This window comes from Nesoenas mayeri, assembly GCF_963082525.1.
Source record: "Nesoenas mayeri genome assembly, chromosome: 1".
Lineage (NCBI taxonomy): Eukaryota > Metazoa > Chordata > Aves > Columbiformes > Columbidae > Nesoenas > Nesoenas mayeri.
The window spans coordinates 107,199,844-107,216,633 of NC_137541.1; the positions used below are offsets into that span (position 1 = coordinate 107,199,844).

The 16,790-nt window shown below is 36.2% G+C and overlaps 1 protein-coding gene across 1 annotated transcript in view; it reads right to left on the reverse strand.

Moving 5' to 3' along the window:
* The window catches only part of MAP3K15 (mitogen-activated protein kinase kinase kinase 15), a gene marked incomplete at both ends in the record, with an annotated part of 88,290 nt that overhangs the window by 49,709 nt on the left and 21,791 nt on the right, over window positions 1-16,790 (reverse strand). Inside the window, 3 exons of the mRNA XM_080364000.1 lie at window positions 1,020-1,213; window positions 8,070-8,093; window positions 11,312-11,451. Coding sequence (XP_080220126.1) covers window positions 1,020-1,213; window positions 8,070-8,093; window positions 11,312-11,451 — 358 coding nt within the window. The remainder of the gene's footprint in view (window positions 1-1,019; window positions 1,214-8,069; window positions 8,094-11,311; window positions 11,452-16,790) is intronic.

Consider the following 16,790-nt stretch of genomic DNA (forward strand, 5'->3'; position numbering starts at 1 on the left):
TTACACTAACATCAGTGCACAGTGCAACACCAGAGGTTTTGTAGAATATAAAAATCATATATATTCATTATGACAGTTATAAATGACCTGGATGGGCTACTTAGAGGTAACTTTATCTGAAGCAGCTTAAGGAGTCTACAGTTTGGAAGTTAGCAGATGTCACCTGACAGGTACTCCACTGCACAGAATGCCCTTTGTGTTTACAAATGAGTATTGCAAAGTATTCAACATTGCTTAGCATAAGTCCTACTACATATAGGAAAGAAGACTAATTTTTCTGTCTAATACACATTACATCTTACGTAGGCCATCTAACATATGTTTGTAATGTAAAGCAGGAAGGTCACCATAAGCACTATTGGAAAAGTACTCAGTCTCCCCCAGTGTTTTTCAGAAATACAAACAAAACCAAACAAGCTGCAGAGTACAGGGTGAGCAATTGAGAAGGAGTGGCTTCCATCTCCAGCCCAAATTCTCAAAACCCCAACAGTCCCTCACAGAAGTGGCTGAACAGTATCACGTTTATTAGGTGGTATCAGATGGCTAATATTATCAAACAAAAACCAACCACAGAAGTTACATTTGATTGCCCATTATTACCTTACACATATACACTTATTTGGTGACAGAAAATGACAGTCTTTGGGTTTGAGCTCTATGAAGAGGCTGTGGTTTTATTTCCTATTCCAACTTCATGCACTGTAATTTATACTTAAGCACTGTAATTTATACTTAAGCACTTTACCATGGATACATGGACTGCTTTTGCTTACTGTTATTTTGGAAAGTAAACATAAATAATTTTCTAGCGTAACACAGCATTAACCACAACAGCTGCAGGACATCAATACACAAAGCAGTAAAGTTACCAGCTTCTTTTAACACTATATTAAGTGCAATGAAAAACAGACAAACAAACAAACAAAAAAAATCAATGCTACTAGAGATTTTTGCATCTTTTTCATAACCTTAAAAAGAGACTATCAAAGGTTCTGGAGGTATATGTGCTGTAAAATTACCATGATGTAACATGAACATCCTTGAGAAGGCTGATAAACTTGTCCACCAGTGGGACACAAAGTGGCCCCAGGATATTGTCCCAGCTGGGTTGCATATACTCAGAAGCTCTTCGTTGGGCATCACTTTCACAGCAAAAGTAGTCAGCAGCAGGAGTGACAATGTATGGAATAAAATAATAATTGCCACTGGAAGCCTAAGGGAAAAACAGACATAGTTTAGAAAACAAATGAAAGTAGAAATACACTTGTTTATGCACAGAATCTTTTACTGTCAGAAAATAACAGCTAGAATAAAGCTGGTGCACCCTGGAGCCTTAATGCACTGTTTAACACAAGATTTGCAAGCATTAAATTGGAGGAATTTTCTATAGAAGAATTACAAATATTAACAATTATCCAGATCTGTTAAGCGACAATACAAAAAAACTGTTCATTTTTTTTGGTGATGCATGGACCCTAATAGGGTCTGACAGTCACAAGCTAACCTTCTGCTCCCAGATTTTTGGGGTCAGAGGTGTACTTGCATCCTCCAGGCTCACCCTGTGCTATGAAGGATAAGAGGCAGAGCTCCCCACAAAGAGAGCATGAAATACAGAACCACAGGCATTGGGAGATGTTTAATCCACAGAAGCCTACAAAACATCTGCTGCATGCTGCCAAATACCAAACCAACCAACCAAACTTTGGACCTTTAACATCAAATTCTAGAAGTAAAAACCAAAAAATCCTCAATATGCCACATAAAAAGTGCAAACATGATTGAGGCACTGAAAGGGGAGAGGAAATGCCCTTCAGAGCCCAAACTCAGTAAGTTCAGAGTCTTCAGCTCCTGAGCAAGACCCCAAAAATCAGAAAACTGTGAAGTTTTCCACAGCTATGAGAAGCACCGGTATCCCATTTTGAGCTGCAACAATTCTCTGCTGTTTAAAAGAAAAGCAGACTTCACATTTCGGTTTAACTATATAGAAGCACTGAAGCATGGTCAGTATCTAACACAATCAACTACCAATAAATACCCTTTAACTGCCACCTTGGGGATATCAAGGCATCAAATACATACAGCAAAATCATACCTTTCATTTTTTTCATATCATCTAAGCCTGCAGTAAAGCTGTAGCCATTTAAAGTCACCTTGAACAATGGGAGAATGCTGAGATGATGGAAAGAATGGATATGAAGATGGCACATTTTTATATGCATTAATAAACTAGACAATAGAAATAAACTGTTCACAGGAAGTAACAATGTAGGGCATGCAGTTACTAAAAATACAGATGGAAAAAAACTGTATCAGTACATCCTACTGCTGATCTGAGTCTGTAAGGATTAAGAATTGCAAATTATTTCCAACAGATGAAGATCAAACCACATTCCTTCCTCATAAACCCTACAGTACAGTATCTCTGTTGTAACAACATAATTATCTGTTGCAATGCCATCTTTACTTCCTACTAAAAAAGTCAGAAAAATTGCAACACAAAGCACCAGGATGTTAAAACTATTTAATCTCAAGTTTAAACAATTTAGTCACAAGTTTATTCAAATAAACACTGAGTTCAGTGGAACACAAAAGCTGCTTGTGCATAAATTCTATGCTTAAAACTGTAACAGTGAATTAGCTCTTCCCATAATGGGAAAAAAAATATCAAAACAAAACAACAACAAAAACCCGCAACAATTTGAAAGTATGATGTATTTTGTGACGCAAAGAATGTTGCAGTTATCTACTGAAAAATCAAAGTAATTTTCAGAAAAAAAAAGTTAAATGACACCTGTGAAACACTCTGTTACTCGTTTGGCCAAAATCTCATCTATTTGACTTAGAGTTCCTGTCTCTTTTTGTATAGTGAGATCTATGCAATTAAAAACACATTTTCATCCCCCAAAGACATATTTTTGTATGCAGAAATCAGGAACCCTGCACATATGTGAGCACAAATTTGAGTCTGTTGCCTTTCTAAGAGAGTCTTTCTTATCTTCATTACATAAAAGAAACAGTTTGGTCCATCTACTTTTCTTATGCTATCAAGCGTGAGAGATGGCTGAAAATATAATCCTTGCTTCTTCTGAACATCTACTCAAGATGCTGGTATCTGACACAAAAAGCTAATTATTGTGAAAATTACTGTCATGTCATACACCAACTATTGCTTTTTAAGACAATAAATAAACGGCACAGGTATGTATGAAGTAACACATTTAGCAATTCTAGCAGCAAATATATGTAATCTATAAATTATGGCATGTAATTGTACTATAATTATAACTTTATACCTTATAAATACTGTATGCTGAGTTGGTTTATTTAAGGATTAGTAGTTAAGCTTTTTTATTGTCTTATTTTGAGAAATTTTAAAGTTAAAAATAAAAAAAAAGCAGACAAGAAAAAAAGCTCTCAATAGCCCATCTTCCAGCAAAAAATGTATAACCAGTATGCTAGCAATGAAACTTTTGTACTCAATCACAACACTTTAAAATCTACCAGAAAAGTTTAGGAACATAAAAAACACTGGAAGTAAATCCAAGTAAATTGAGAGAGGGATCTGTTCTTTAGGGGAACATAGTTAAAGGAATTACGCATAGAGCCACACCTTTGCTGAAGGGCTGAAAGAGTTAGGCCTGCATAGGCCATTTTTAGGCTCTAGGCAAGACAGGCCAAAGGTAGAGTGATTTTTGTCTTGAAATGCTCCTCTAAACATTTTGCTAATGCTGCTAAAAGTAAACTTTTCACCTTAATAACATAAACAGGGTTTTTTTAGTTGTGCTGCTACAGTTATTCTGGTGCAATGGTAATTTTGTGACAGATGCTACACTAGAATTAAAAGGGATATTTTTTCAAATAAATAATGTTGAGTAAAATCCCTGTATTTTTAGAGAGGTAATTACGCCTGCACAATTAATAGCACAATTATTTTACTTGAGCCATGCAGCCACTTACTCAAGCATCAAAAGTATAGGAGCACTTACCCTGCCTTACAAAGTAGTTAGAAGTAAAGCACAAAGGATAACAGAAAATGAACTGCGTTCACTCGAAGTCGTCCAAGCTTTTGAATGTTCAGGGAGTTTAATTGACTGTTGTCTTAAGAATTAAGATTTTTCACAGTAATTGTCTGTGACATCACATTCCTGTCCATCTTGCCATACAGGTGACTCGTGTATTATAAACTTTAAAAAATACTTCCTCTTCTAAAGCTGAATATATGCAGTGTTGTTACGTAAAGACTGTGAAGAGAGATTATCACAAGCCAAACATTCTAAATGCTTTGGATCTAGTTTGCAAGGCACAAATGCTCCAAGATTACAGTTACTATGAAGGAAAGAACGTGCAAAGGACTATTCTTAAAGTGTCCTTAGACATTTTTAAATGCCTAGAAACACAGTAAAAAGACGGTATATCTATTCGACAGAAAGCAGATTTAAAGTGATACATACTTTGCCTATCAGATTACCACTGCAGTATTCAGGAGGTACTTGAACCTGAAGAAAAGTTTTGTGGTTGGCAACCTACTCCAAATCGAAATACAAGAACAAAGAGGAAAACACCACCACAAAACAGCAAAACAATCAAAAAGACAGACATGACACATGAATAGAGAAATTATTAAAGAAAGCAACAACAGAAAATGAATGTAGATATTTATAGCAAGTCCATATTTACAAGACCAAGAACAGCCCAGTACTTTGCCACCCAGACTGTAAGATTTATCTGTCTACATTATTTATTTGTCTATGCATCTCCTTTTGTCATCGTTAACATGCTTTCAAGCCTTACTTTTATGAACCTATCAGATTCATTGCCTGATTAGTTAACTGTAATCCATCCACGACAATTATGCATCCCTTGAGATAGTAGTATTTCCATAAAAACTCATTTTCATAAATAAATTTTTAAAGTCTTAGTTTTCACTGTATCAGTAGCAACAGTGGCATATTTCATAATTAAAAGCATTAAAAGTAATATTTACTGGGTTGTTCATTGCCTTTGTACTATTCTCCCCTCAAAAGGAAAAATGATTTTTTGTATTTAAGATGCTCCTACTCCTCTTGCGTTCTGTGCCTTTGTGCAAACTCTTTTAATACTTCTGCTGCCTCAGGCTTTTTTAGAAATATCTCATTAAATGACCATTTCACACAAACTTTTATATATTGTAAAAAATAATCAAAATAAAAAATAGAAAGCTACTCTGCAATACTACTTCTTCAGATTATTAAATTTATATAATGTAATCATACTTTAGAATCTTGGCTCTCATTTCAATCCATTTGGGATACTAAATTGGAGAATAAGAGTCTAAGTGCCAAAATCTTTATATTTACTTTTCTTAAGTGTTCATTGCCTTGAAACAGTCTAAATTATATAGCTACTGAAACTCTGAAGAGACTTTCTTCCAATTACAATAAAAAGTGATTTTTCAACATAAACATTCCTTGTGGCAAGAATAAATTGCAATCCTGTTCCCTTTAGATCAAGAACTTTTGCTAATGACTTCTCCATGGCCCAGACATTATTCTTTGCTTACTATAAGACTTGCTACAGAATTTAAAATTTAAATCTCAAAAAATACTTCATCAGGCCCACAGGCCTAAGTACACTATAATAAACCTTTTGGTTTAATAGTCAACGTACTTTCCTTTAAATACCTTCTCCAAAAGCAATTAACAGGGTTATTCAAATTTCTTCAGGCATACCACGAACTAAAGAAAAATTAACTATTAATTCTTTCTCCTTATTTTCTCTACTTGCCATAGTATCTATTTGCCAGAGTGAAAAGTTCTAGTTTATATTTTCAATGCCACATTCAAGTAAACTGAATGGGTTGAGTATGTTTTTCAAACTATGTGCAAGAAATGCTAGAACTACTGCCAGAAGGACTGTACATTTAGCTTCCTGGCTACAGTAGTTTTTAAAAAGCACCTTGTGCACTATTTTCTTCACTCAATCTTGGACTTTTTAAATTCCTTAAAATTCTGTAGAGTAAGAGGAAACGTCCCTATTGAAAACAAACAAACAAGGATAGCAACAAAATGTTGCATGAAAACAGAACAACTTTCCTGTGAATTTTGTCTATTACATTGGTTTGGAGCAAGATTATTTTTTAAGCATTTTTTGCTTTCAAAAATCCTTGAAATTTCATTTCTTCAGTAAAATAAGGTTCATCTGACATCTAAAGAAACTCTAAAGCACAAACCCATTTTCCCTGGATTTATTTTCCTGCACTCTATGGTTCAGTAGCATGCACTGTGCTCTCAAACCTTGATTTTTCCACAATGACACAGGAAATAAACTGTTCTGAAAGACTGCATATTTGTAATTTATTTTCTCAATTATAATTTTGACAGAAACTAGGAAGCTGTGCACATACCCTCAGTAAAATTAGCAGAAAACAGTCCTCAAAGAGAAGCTTACAGAAGGAAACCTAACTGATGGGACACAGAATCTTGACCTTGAATTTCATTCCAGGGCAATTCTTTCTTGGGAACTGAACTCCCACAGCCAATAATTCCTTCCTTTTGTATCCAAGTATGCAATAAATTATCAATATAGAATTTTAATTGCTTGTCTGGGGGAGTCAAGTAGAACCAAATCACATTCCTCATCTTAACCCTGAAAATGTCATTCCTGGATGGTGGAGGGAAGGAAGTTTTCCTACTCTTACGCTCTTATTTCAGAGACTAAGCTATTAAATCTCTCAGAGTAACACCACCACAGCATGCTGCTGTATGACTTTCACTGTTAGGTCAGCTGTACTCAGGCCAAATCTCAAATGAATTGCTGACCTTTTTTCTATTGTTTTCAGCTTTTTCCTCACTCTTGCCTCCTCCTTGATGCTGAATTAGAATAATGTTTTCTTTATAATGAAAAAAATTTTAAAAAAATCCATTTTCTTCATCTGTGAGAGAAAGAATCTGCCAAAATAAAAGTTTCCAGGCTGCTAATCTGATCTTACGAGGCTGAACTTCCTACCATCTTCTTTGCCTTTACTCCATCTCTGGAATTATCACCAAATAGCTCAGTCACAATTCTCCCGCTTGCTCTGGAGGGGAAGACACATGCTTATGACATTTTGATCATACACCAGTTGATGGACAGTAACAGCTGCAAGCAAATCTGCCTTGTTCTGAGGCCCCCTTCCACAGAGCTACAGACCAGTAAATGCAGTTCACACCCCACAGGTGAAACTAGTTCAAAGATCACCAAGATAGACAGGAAAATGACCGGGATTTACTCATGTGCTCAACCTGATCTGTCTTTAGCCTACATGCGAACTGCTGTGACTAATATAGTATCTCTTCTAGTTCTGTTTTAAATTATTAGCAAACTCTAAGAACATTTTATTATTTTAGTCCTACTCTGTATTCTCCAGAAGAAAACAGAAGTATATGTTGAATGTCGGGAAATGGAAAGGAATAAATGGAAGTTTAAGATTTTTGCACATTCAGTAGTCCTCAAAATAATAGTGTAGAGTGTTTAAGGAAAATAACCACTGGCATGATGTGAAATATAACAAAATATTGTGGCATATTGCAATAAACCTAAAATAACCACTCAATTTTACCTTGGTTCAGGCTTCCTTACTTGTTTCGTTTTCCTTCAATTAGGGTAAGAATATTTCTAATTTGGGAAATAAGATTTTGCATTTCTAAGTAAAATACGTGGACTTGTGAGGAAGAGGATGGGTATACAGCATCCAAAGCTCTTTGAGATACAAGAGTAAGCCCTATTAAGGCATCATCAAACACATACATTTGCACAAGTGGGTGAATGTGGTAGAAGGAGAAAAAGACTGAATATCTGAATATACTTTTTGGTCTATCAGCCTACATATATAACATATATCTACTAGCACTCTTCTAGAACTTAAAAAGGAATTTGTAAAGAAAAGTAATTTTTTACTTTGGAAAGGAAGTCAACAAGATTTCCACTGCTTGGAATTGTGTATAGGTTAAACAGATTTCCTTCAATCATATAGAGCATATATATGCTTGACAGTTTTGTTATTAGAGTTGCCTCACTTTGTGTTTTCAAACAAATGCGGATTTAATACTTACTGTGTTTTTCTGAGATACCATGTCCTGAGGAAAAAAACAAAACAAAATAAATATATTAAAAATGCTCATTCATTTTTACTGTGAATTATTATTTCCAATAAAAATAACTGGTATACATATAAATATATGAACACATACAGATGCACTCTTCACAGCAAAATCCATATTTCCTGCCATGGCAAATTCCAAGTAAAGGGACAGAACAACATTAAGAAAAGTCTTAGTAGTTCAGGATTGGAAAAAAATTAATGATTCAAATAAGAAACCTATTTAAAGAAGTGCTCAGAAGATGAAGAAAGTTGTACTTGACAGTAATTGGAGTTTCTCAGGCTGAACACTCCACATACACAGTCACACATCGAGCATTTGTGAGACAAAATCATTCAAAGCTGGAGATTTTTTGTCTCTGAAAGAGTACCCTTAAGATACTTAGGCCCCCTTCCTGCCTGGATGGGCACAGGCCAACACATTCCTCCTATGCTCTAATTCTTCTCACCTTAAAGTCTAAAGAGAGATATTGAAACCACGAGGCAGATGATGAACTAATAGGCATGTAAATCAGACCACAAAGATTTTCAGTTGCTGGTAAGTAACCTCATCCTCCTTCTATGATGACCTACGTGTCCAATGAACACTGCCTGATGAAACTAGAGATCTCCAGGTAAGTTACACTACAAATGTTATATATAGACTTGTTTCTAAGCACAATTATGCATACAATTTAATTGTATGTGCTCCGACAACCTAAGATGATTCTGCTTAAGCAAAAAAGCCTGAAATTCACTTGGACAACCACTGTATAAGAATGATCATGCCTGTTTCCTCAACAGCCAACATATCAGGGACCATCTAAAAGGTTTAGTTCCGCAACTATGACACTCTTGAAATCTGGATTATACAGTCTTTTATATGCTTGGAACTAGGTTGTTTTGGAAAGAACGTTGGTGAAACGGAAGACACAGCTCTTGGAACAATTTCAGGATAGGTCCTAAGAAATAAGGCATACTAAGTCAGGGTGCCTGAACTTCACAAATCTTCCCCGTATAAGTAACAACAGTCATGAGCATGATCTTTATAACACTTAGGCTAGCCACTCTTAAGAGGCATGCACAGCAAACTGGATCCAAGTAATAAATTCCTGAAGGGAAGGAAAAACTCCTGACCAATTTAGTCATAAACCTGAGAATAAAGAAACACCAGCAAATAGTCAAAAATACATATTAAGGTACCAAAACCTAAACAGAATTACTGATTCACTTAAACTCCTTAAGCCTAATAAAATACCTCTGAACAAAACGAATGGAAGGCTTAGGCATCTGAAATATCATATATCTGAAAATTGATTTGTCTGGCTGGCTGAGCAAGTATCTCCAGTAGAGCTTTATCTACTGCAGATAAAGATCTTTCTCAGCAGGGAGAAATGAACTTTTCTGAGAACTATGCAGCACCTAAGCCATGAAATGCATCATGAACTGTTCTTCACTGAAAGACCCCAAGAACAATTCCTATCTAACTTCTGAAGCATTCCTAAGAAAGGTATATTAGCATATTTGAATGGTATCCAACACTTAAGTGGAGCTCAATTGCAGAAAGGGTATCAGGGACATCAGGGTAGGACTGAACCATGTCCCAGTGCCCTGCTTAAACTACTGTAGCACTTGGCCCTGAAGATCTCCTCTACTTGGTTCCAGTAACTTAAGTAAAGCCTTCTGATCCCATAGTAAGATATGCTGGGGCCTATATAGGCCAAGGAGGTTATGCAAACAACTGGGAGATGAGGAAGAGGTCAGTGATGCTGACAGAGTTCCTAAAATACAAGAGATAAAAGCAGGTAATAGCTTTTCTAGCTATACACGACCCAGTCATGCTCCAGTGTTCCCAGGTCCACAGACTTGTTCTTGAGCTTTACATTCCCGGAAAAAAAGCCCCAGAACTGGCACTGCAAAGACTTGCAATTTCTGGCACCAAGCTATCTGAAGATCCAACCCATGGATTGCCCAGAACATCTGACTGACAGCATAAAAGAAAGGTGAAAATGTGTTAATGAAAAATGAAAGATCTCTTTGCAATCAGGTATATTAACAATGCAGGATGACAAGCTGCATGTCTGCCCACTCAGATTAGCTAGAAGAATGAAGGGCATGCAAGTAAGCCTTAGCACGTATCTGCATGGATAACCTCTTTGAGCAAGATCATAAGCTACTCGAACACTGCATTCTTGTGACTCCAGGTCACACAGAATGTGTATGTGGACCACCAGCTGAAAAAAGGACATATGGGTCAGTAGGCACATCAGAGTAAAATCAATGATATTGAGTGGAGAAAAGAGGAAAAAGCAGCTGTGGCATAACAGAGCTTTTCCGGGAAAAGAGGAGGAAACATAGCAAATTAAGATTAAACTTAATATTATGATAGGATCAAGAGGCTGGAGAACTCCAAAAAGGATTTTTGGTCATTGGTGGTGTGAAAAACAAAGTAGTTAGGGGCAATAACTTAAAATAAGGAAAAAAAAAAAAAAAAACAAACACAAAGCACGAACAACACTGCTCTCAGTGAAGGCAGCAAGAAAACGTATGTTATTAAAAGCAGCAGTAGGTGATGACACAGATGATAAAAGTAGAATGTAAGCTAAACTAAATAGAACCTCCACTGATAAAGACAGAAACATCTGCAATATATGACTAGCACCCAGAACAGCAATTTCAAGACTTAAGTGTATAGCATGTATTATCCTACTAAAAAATGAACAGCAGGCCTATAAAAAAAAAATGGTGAGGATTTTTTTTTTTCCAAACAGTAATAAAAAAGGAAATTCCTGTAGTCTTAGCTACTCAGCACCTAGGAGATACAAGCTTTGTTTGACAGAAGTGTTTCAATAGGAGGAGAAAGTTGCAACACAGCCCTTGTTCAAGTCTTGTTGTTACACAGCTCATAATTTTTTTTACATGTACTCTAATTAAAAGTGGGAAAGTAAGGAAAAAAAAATAAATCAGATCTGCATTCTCACTTCCAAGTCTAACCATCTGAAGTAAAATCAGTACCACACTATGGTTCTTCTCTTATAAACAAGATTTTGTACTATTCTAATCATTACTGGTTTTGCTAGAAGCTGTTTTTTCCTTAGCATGATTTTATTATGTAGCCATGAGGAAATCACATTCAACTGAAGTTTCAGAAAAACATAAACATTTGCAGAATCAAGTGTGTAAAGATATTTCAGAAGCAGATTTTGAGAACCTTACTTTGAGAGACTGAGCAGTGTCAGCATCAGTGTCATGGTAGAGTATAACATTGTTAGCCATGTCAAAGCTTTCACGCACGCCAAGGTGGTAGAACAGTGATGGCTGCTTGGAAATATCACTCATGTCCACAACTGCAACATCTGAAATGAGAAAGGGAGGGGGAAAAGTGCTAAAAAAATAATGATCTTGAAACCAATTTTATTCTAACACAAGACTTAAAATAAATCCTGAAATTACACACACATTTGGACAGATGAAGTCAATATATTCAAACAAGGATCATTTTGCTATGGTAGAAGTAAACTTTACCAGTCATAAGAAGAACCTCCTCAGGAAATTATCACAGTGTTACACTAATTGGGAGACAGAGTTTAAGAATTCTGCTTGCTATTTTGAAATCATTGCATCGGGAATATCTAAGGTAAAGAAGCAGTTCTATATTTGTTCTCTGAGCCATGTCTGACAGCCTGATCGCCCTATACAATGGAAGGCTCCAAACCTTCAGGTGGAACTTCCAAGAACAATAATGTACCAGAAAATTAGGGAAAACTACAAGATCAAGTTTATCTTAAGAGGCTGGAGTTTGAGGAACAGGAAATTGCTAAACAGGAGAAAAAGAAATTACTGCGAAAGCTGATTCTCAAAAGCGACAAACAAGATGTGGGGTGCAGAAATGAGGGGATTCAACCACAAGTAGCCAGAGCAAGACTTCCGCTGCTTTTAGGTAGCATTCCAGTCAGAAACGGAAGTAAAAAAGTATGTCAGTGGAAGATGACCTATACAGAATGCTAAGGAGAAAAATCCCATATTATGCAGAACAGCTGAGATACAGGTCAAAGATTCTGAGTTCATAATTCGGTTTTCATATGCACCTGAAGGCCAGTACAGAGACAAGAGGGAACTGGAAGACATTTAACTGAGGTTTTTCCTTGTTTCTTATATCCTCTCTGCTACGTAAGAAAATTTTGGTTTAAAGCTTTTTAAAGGTCTGTATCTATATGTCTGTCTGCTTTCGCCACTATGGGACAGACGGATGAATTTAAACCCAAAGTATTCATAAGACTAGAGCATTGGCATTGAAACTACAGGGGAATCTGAGGTGAAAACAGATTCCAGAAAACCAGTGCAGCTGTGCAGTAAATCCTATGTCTCTGAAGGGGTCTGTACCCACAGGGAATGACAGACAAGGGTGAGCTACTAGTAAACAAGAAATCTAAAAGCAGATCTGATGTGTAAGATCCAAACACAGCAGCCAGTTTACCTGAGCTTCACTGAGGTTACACATCACAAGAATCAACACCTCATACTTAGTATGCAAGTTCTTGGAAAAGCCTGCAATGAATATACTCTCCTGTATAATTCCATCAGGCTATGCTCACATACCACACTGGGGTCAGCCAGTCCCTCTGGTTACTAGCAGACTCCCTGCTAAAGCACAAGAAACATTTTAAGTCCAAAGACAATGACCTGCCTTAAGACCAAAACATCACCATTCAATAAGAGGAAGAAAAAACAAACAACAAACAACAAAACACAAAAACAAAACCCCACAAAAATCTAAACATGATCCTCCCCGCATCAAAAGAAAAAAAAAAAAAAACCAACCCTCCACCAATCATAAAATCATGGCAACATGAGAAAATCCCCATATTCCTGTGGAACCTCAAATCCCACACCATCCACTGATGATCTTGCCAGTTCAGCCAGCTCTCTGCAGCATGGACAAAACTCTTATTATACTGCACGCTGCAGGATCACATAAACTGAGTGGGCTTGAAGCAGTAAATCTGAGCTCTGTACACACATCCAAATCTAGATGGCCTCAATATTACAAAATCATTTTGGAAAACATAAATAATCTATAAAACAAAAGTTACAACAAACTAACAAGCAGACATAGAATCAAATACCATCTAGGAAAAAAAAAAAGTCTAAGAGCTTGGACTGCTTTTAGCACTTGTATAAACTGCTTTTGTGAGATCAAAATCACCATCCTGGTAAAAGAATTTAGACAATGTATTCACATAGCACATAGATATTGCATTTTATAATACAATGTGAGCAATGATCCATAACAGAGTTTATTGAAACAAGGCTATACACAGTTCATTACCACATGTAGTAGTCTACAACTGAAATTTGTCTTCTATTGACTGCTGCCAGGTAACAATGTAAGCAGCATCAGAAACACATTAAATGGACATAAGAACAGAAGTAAGCATCTGCATTAAAAAGGGTGATTATTCATCACTTGGATATTCATTCACACTGATAAAAGGAGACTTAGGAGAGCCAGTTTTTCTTGTTTATTCACACCTCATGAACACATACATGAATAGATAATAAAAATAAATAATAAAAATTTAAAAAATTGAAAGCTAGCAGAGGAGATGAAGATGGTATCATAAAAATATTCATGCAAATGAAAAAAAGCCCAAGGAAGATAACTGAATGGATCCAATCAGATCTCGGGAATCAAGGGATGACACAGAAGCAAACGATGGCAGACAGAAGTAGAGCATCAGAAGTGCTGGTGGCTGTGGACTAGAGCAGCAATGAGAAGCTGTGTTCCCAGGAAGCTCTCCAAGACCCTCCAGCAGGAAGAGCAGCAGGCTCGGGCCAGGGAGGAAAGAGTTCTACTTACAAACCAGCTTTACTAACATGCTACTGAAATGTAGCTTGAGTCCAGTGAGTTCAAGAAATTAATACAAATTCGGGTGGAGAACAGATGACCAACAACAAGTACTTATTAAAGAAGCAGAACCCTGAGACTTATCCCATGGACAGGGTGCTGAGAGGAAAGTGTTCAGTGGCCCTGACCACTGAGTCTAAGCACGCCCCCCACTATAATACTACTGCTTTCGGGGTTACATCTCTTCTTCTCGGTGTAGGCAGTTCTGTGAATCTCTCTAATTAATAATGCTAATATGTGACACCACAAATATTTCTGTTTCAGTTTTCCTGTATTTTCTTATGATTTATACTCAAATATTTCATCTACGGGTCTTTAAACATAGGGCCCTGTACTTCAACCACACACTTAATATGGCTGATAAGAAAGAGATAAGAATTCCCTTGAACTGCCTGAGACAGATAAAAGAAATACTACAACACTAGTATCTGCTTTGCAAAGCTTGATTTATTAAGAGAAACATACGTCAATCCTCAACTTCCATCCTCCATATCAGGAGAGCCTGTTCAGTCAAACATAACTTCTGGGCTCACCCTTCCAAATTTAGGTTCAACAGACAAGTGTGAAGCAAGAGCTAATGCCAGCTTTGATCAAATCTTTTAATGTATGAGAAATTTTATGCAATAATGAAACATGTCACATAGGTCTAAAAGACCAACGGATACGGTTTCCTCTGTTCAGAAAGGAAGAGAGCAAGGGAAGGTAGAGCCCCTCCCTAAAGACAAGTTTCCAAGTGAAGTACAAAGATCTTTACAACATTGGGATGTGCTTAATGTCACACATGACCAATTCTGGATGTTTCTGGAACAGAACATTTAAACTTATCGTTTCATTTCTGCAGCACTCAAAAGAACATACTCATAAAAATGGGTCCTTCCTCATTTCTTCTTAAACACAAGAGGTCTTTTCAACTTTTTGTTCTCTCATAGTTGTGCATGAATCTATTTTCATCCTGAAAATACTTCTGTTACAAACCCTAAAACAGATCTCACTTTATTAAGTATCTGATTGCAGTTCATTTGTCTAGGCTTTTCTTCCTGTTGCAAAACAGTTATGCTCCGTGAATATTTTTTAGTGCATTAAGGTAATTTATCAATGTTATTGTTATAGCACAATCTTGATTAGGTGTCTGCATTGTTACAGCAGATAACACATAATTAATTTCTTATACTATAGTTTACATATTTTGACACTAGCTTGCCTTTAAAGACCAGACAGTATAGAGAGAAATAGCTATGACAATTGAAAAGAAGATCAGAGATCATTACCTGTGGTTAAACAGGAGACTATGAAACTAATCACTAATTCAAAAGGAACAACATTATTACATAGGTTAAAACCAGATGACTTATTTCTCAATCTGGAATGAACCTGAAGGCATCATATAATTTAATGATCTAAGCAAATCACAAGTCTTCGTGTGACTGTTGTATGATTTATGGCATAGCTAGCAAAAGTAAATTTTGGCACAAGATTTTGGGATTTTTAAGTTAAAAGCAGTAAACAAGAGAAAATTAAGAAATAGCCTGAAATATGCTGAAAGTTAAATGGAATCTAGAAGGCCTAACAGATGAAAGAGCCACAAAAAGTCTGTACTGCTTTCAACTCCTAATCTAAGACTCACCTCCATCCAGCCTTATCTGTGTGGAAAGCAAGAATCTTAGTCCATTATTACGGATTCATTGTTTTTCAGCATTTGGAATCTGTCTATACATAACAGATTAAAAAAAAAAAACAACTTAACATGACAATGGAAACCTTACTGGAGGAAAATGCAGAACCCTGCCCATTGTTATTCACAAGCATCCTGCTAAATTATGAACCTTTAGGTCACTGTTGTTTCAGATTACTGGATTTGCATCAGTGTCCTCCATAGTTAGTAAATAAACAAACGTGTTATCCACAAAATCCACTGTCCAAGGAGGAAACTGTCCAAGTTATTCTTCAGAAGACAAAATCCTCATAACTATCTTCAAGAAGCTATAATTTAAGGATACACATTATTGTGGTGTTGTTTTTTGTTGTTGTTGTTGTTGTTTGGTGTTTTTGTTTTTTGTTTTTTTCTGCATGAATGCATGGTCCTTTATAGGAAATAACACCAAAGTTTCCATAAGGAAACATTAATGGTAAAATTTGAAGTGTATGTGAAAACTAGGAAGCCTTTGAAGCTTTCCCTTAGGCTAAAACAAAATGCACAATACTCTCGGCTTTAACATACACTGTACTCCCAGAAACTGGGAGAGGGAACAGCTCAAGGCAATAAAGTATAGTAGTAACTACAAACAGAATTGTTAAGGTAGTTTTCCAGCACAGTTTGTTATACCAGCAAACTCTGAGTGCCTTCCATTAGATCCTAAACCCAAGCCCGTTTTAGTGTAAAACCACCCACTGTCGACATCCATGGCTCTCACAATGCATCGAGTTTTATTAAAATCTCACTGCTATAAAATCATGCTATTCTGTAATAATCTGCTTAGTTTTATTTTTAAAAAAAATCTTCCAATCACAATCACATAGAAAAATACAAAAAAATAAACAGAAGTTACCTTAGAATAGAAAAGTCTCATGAGACAAGCATGCAACTTTTCTCTCAATTGAATTCTTTCTGGTTGAAACCAAGAGTATTTCAATTTGACCTCATCAAGTTTGTAATATTATAGCATGAACTTTGCTAATTTCAGTGGTTTGTTATAGGGCCAGAATTGGTCACAAAAATTTAAAAAAAAAAAAAAACAAAAAAACAAAACTAGGCAGCAATGATTTATCCTGCAATACAGATTTGTAGAT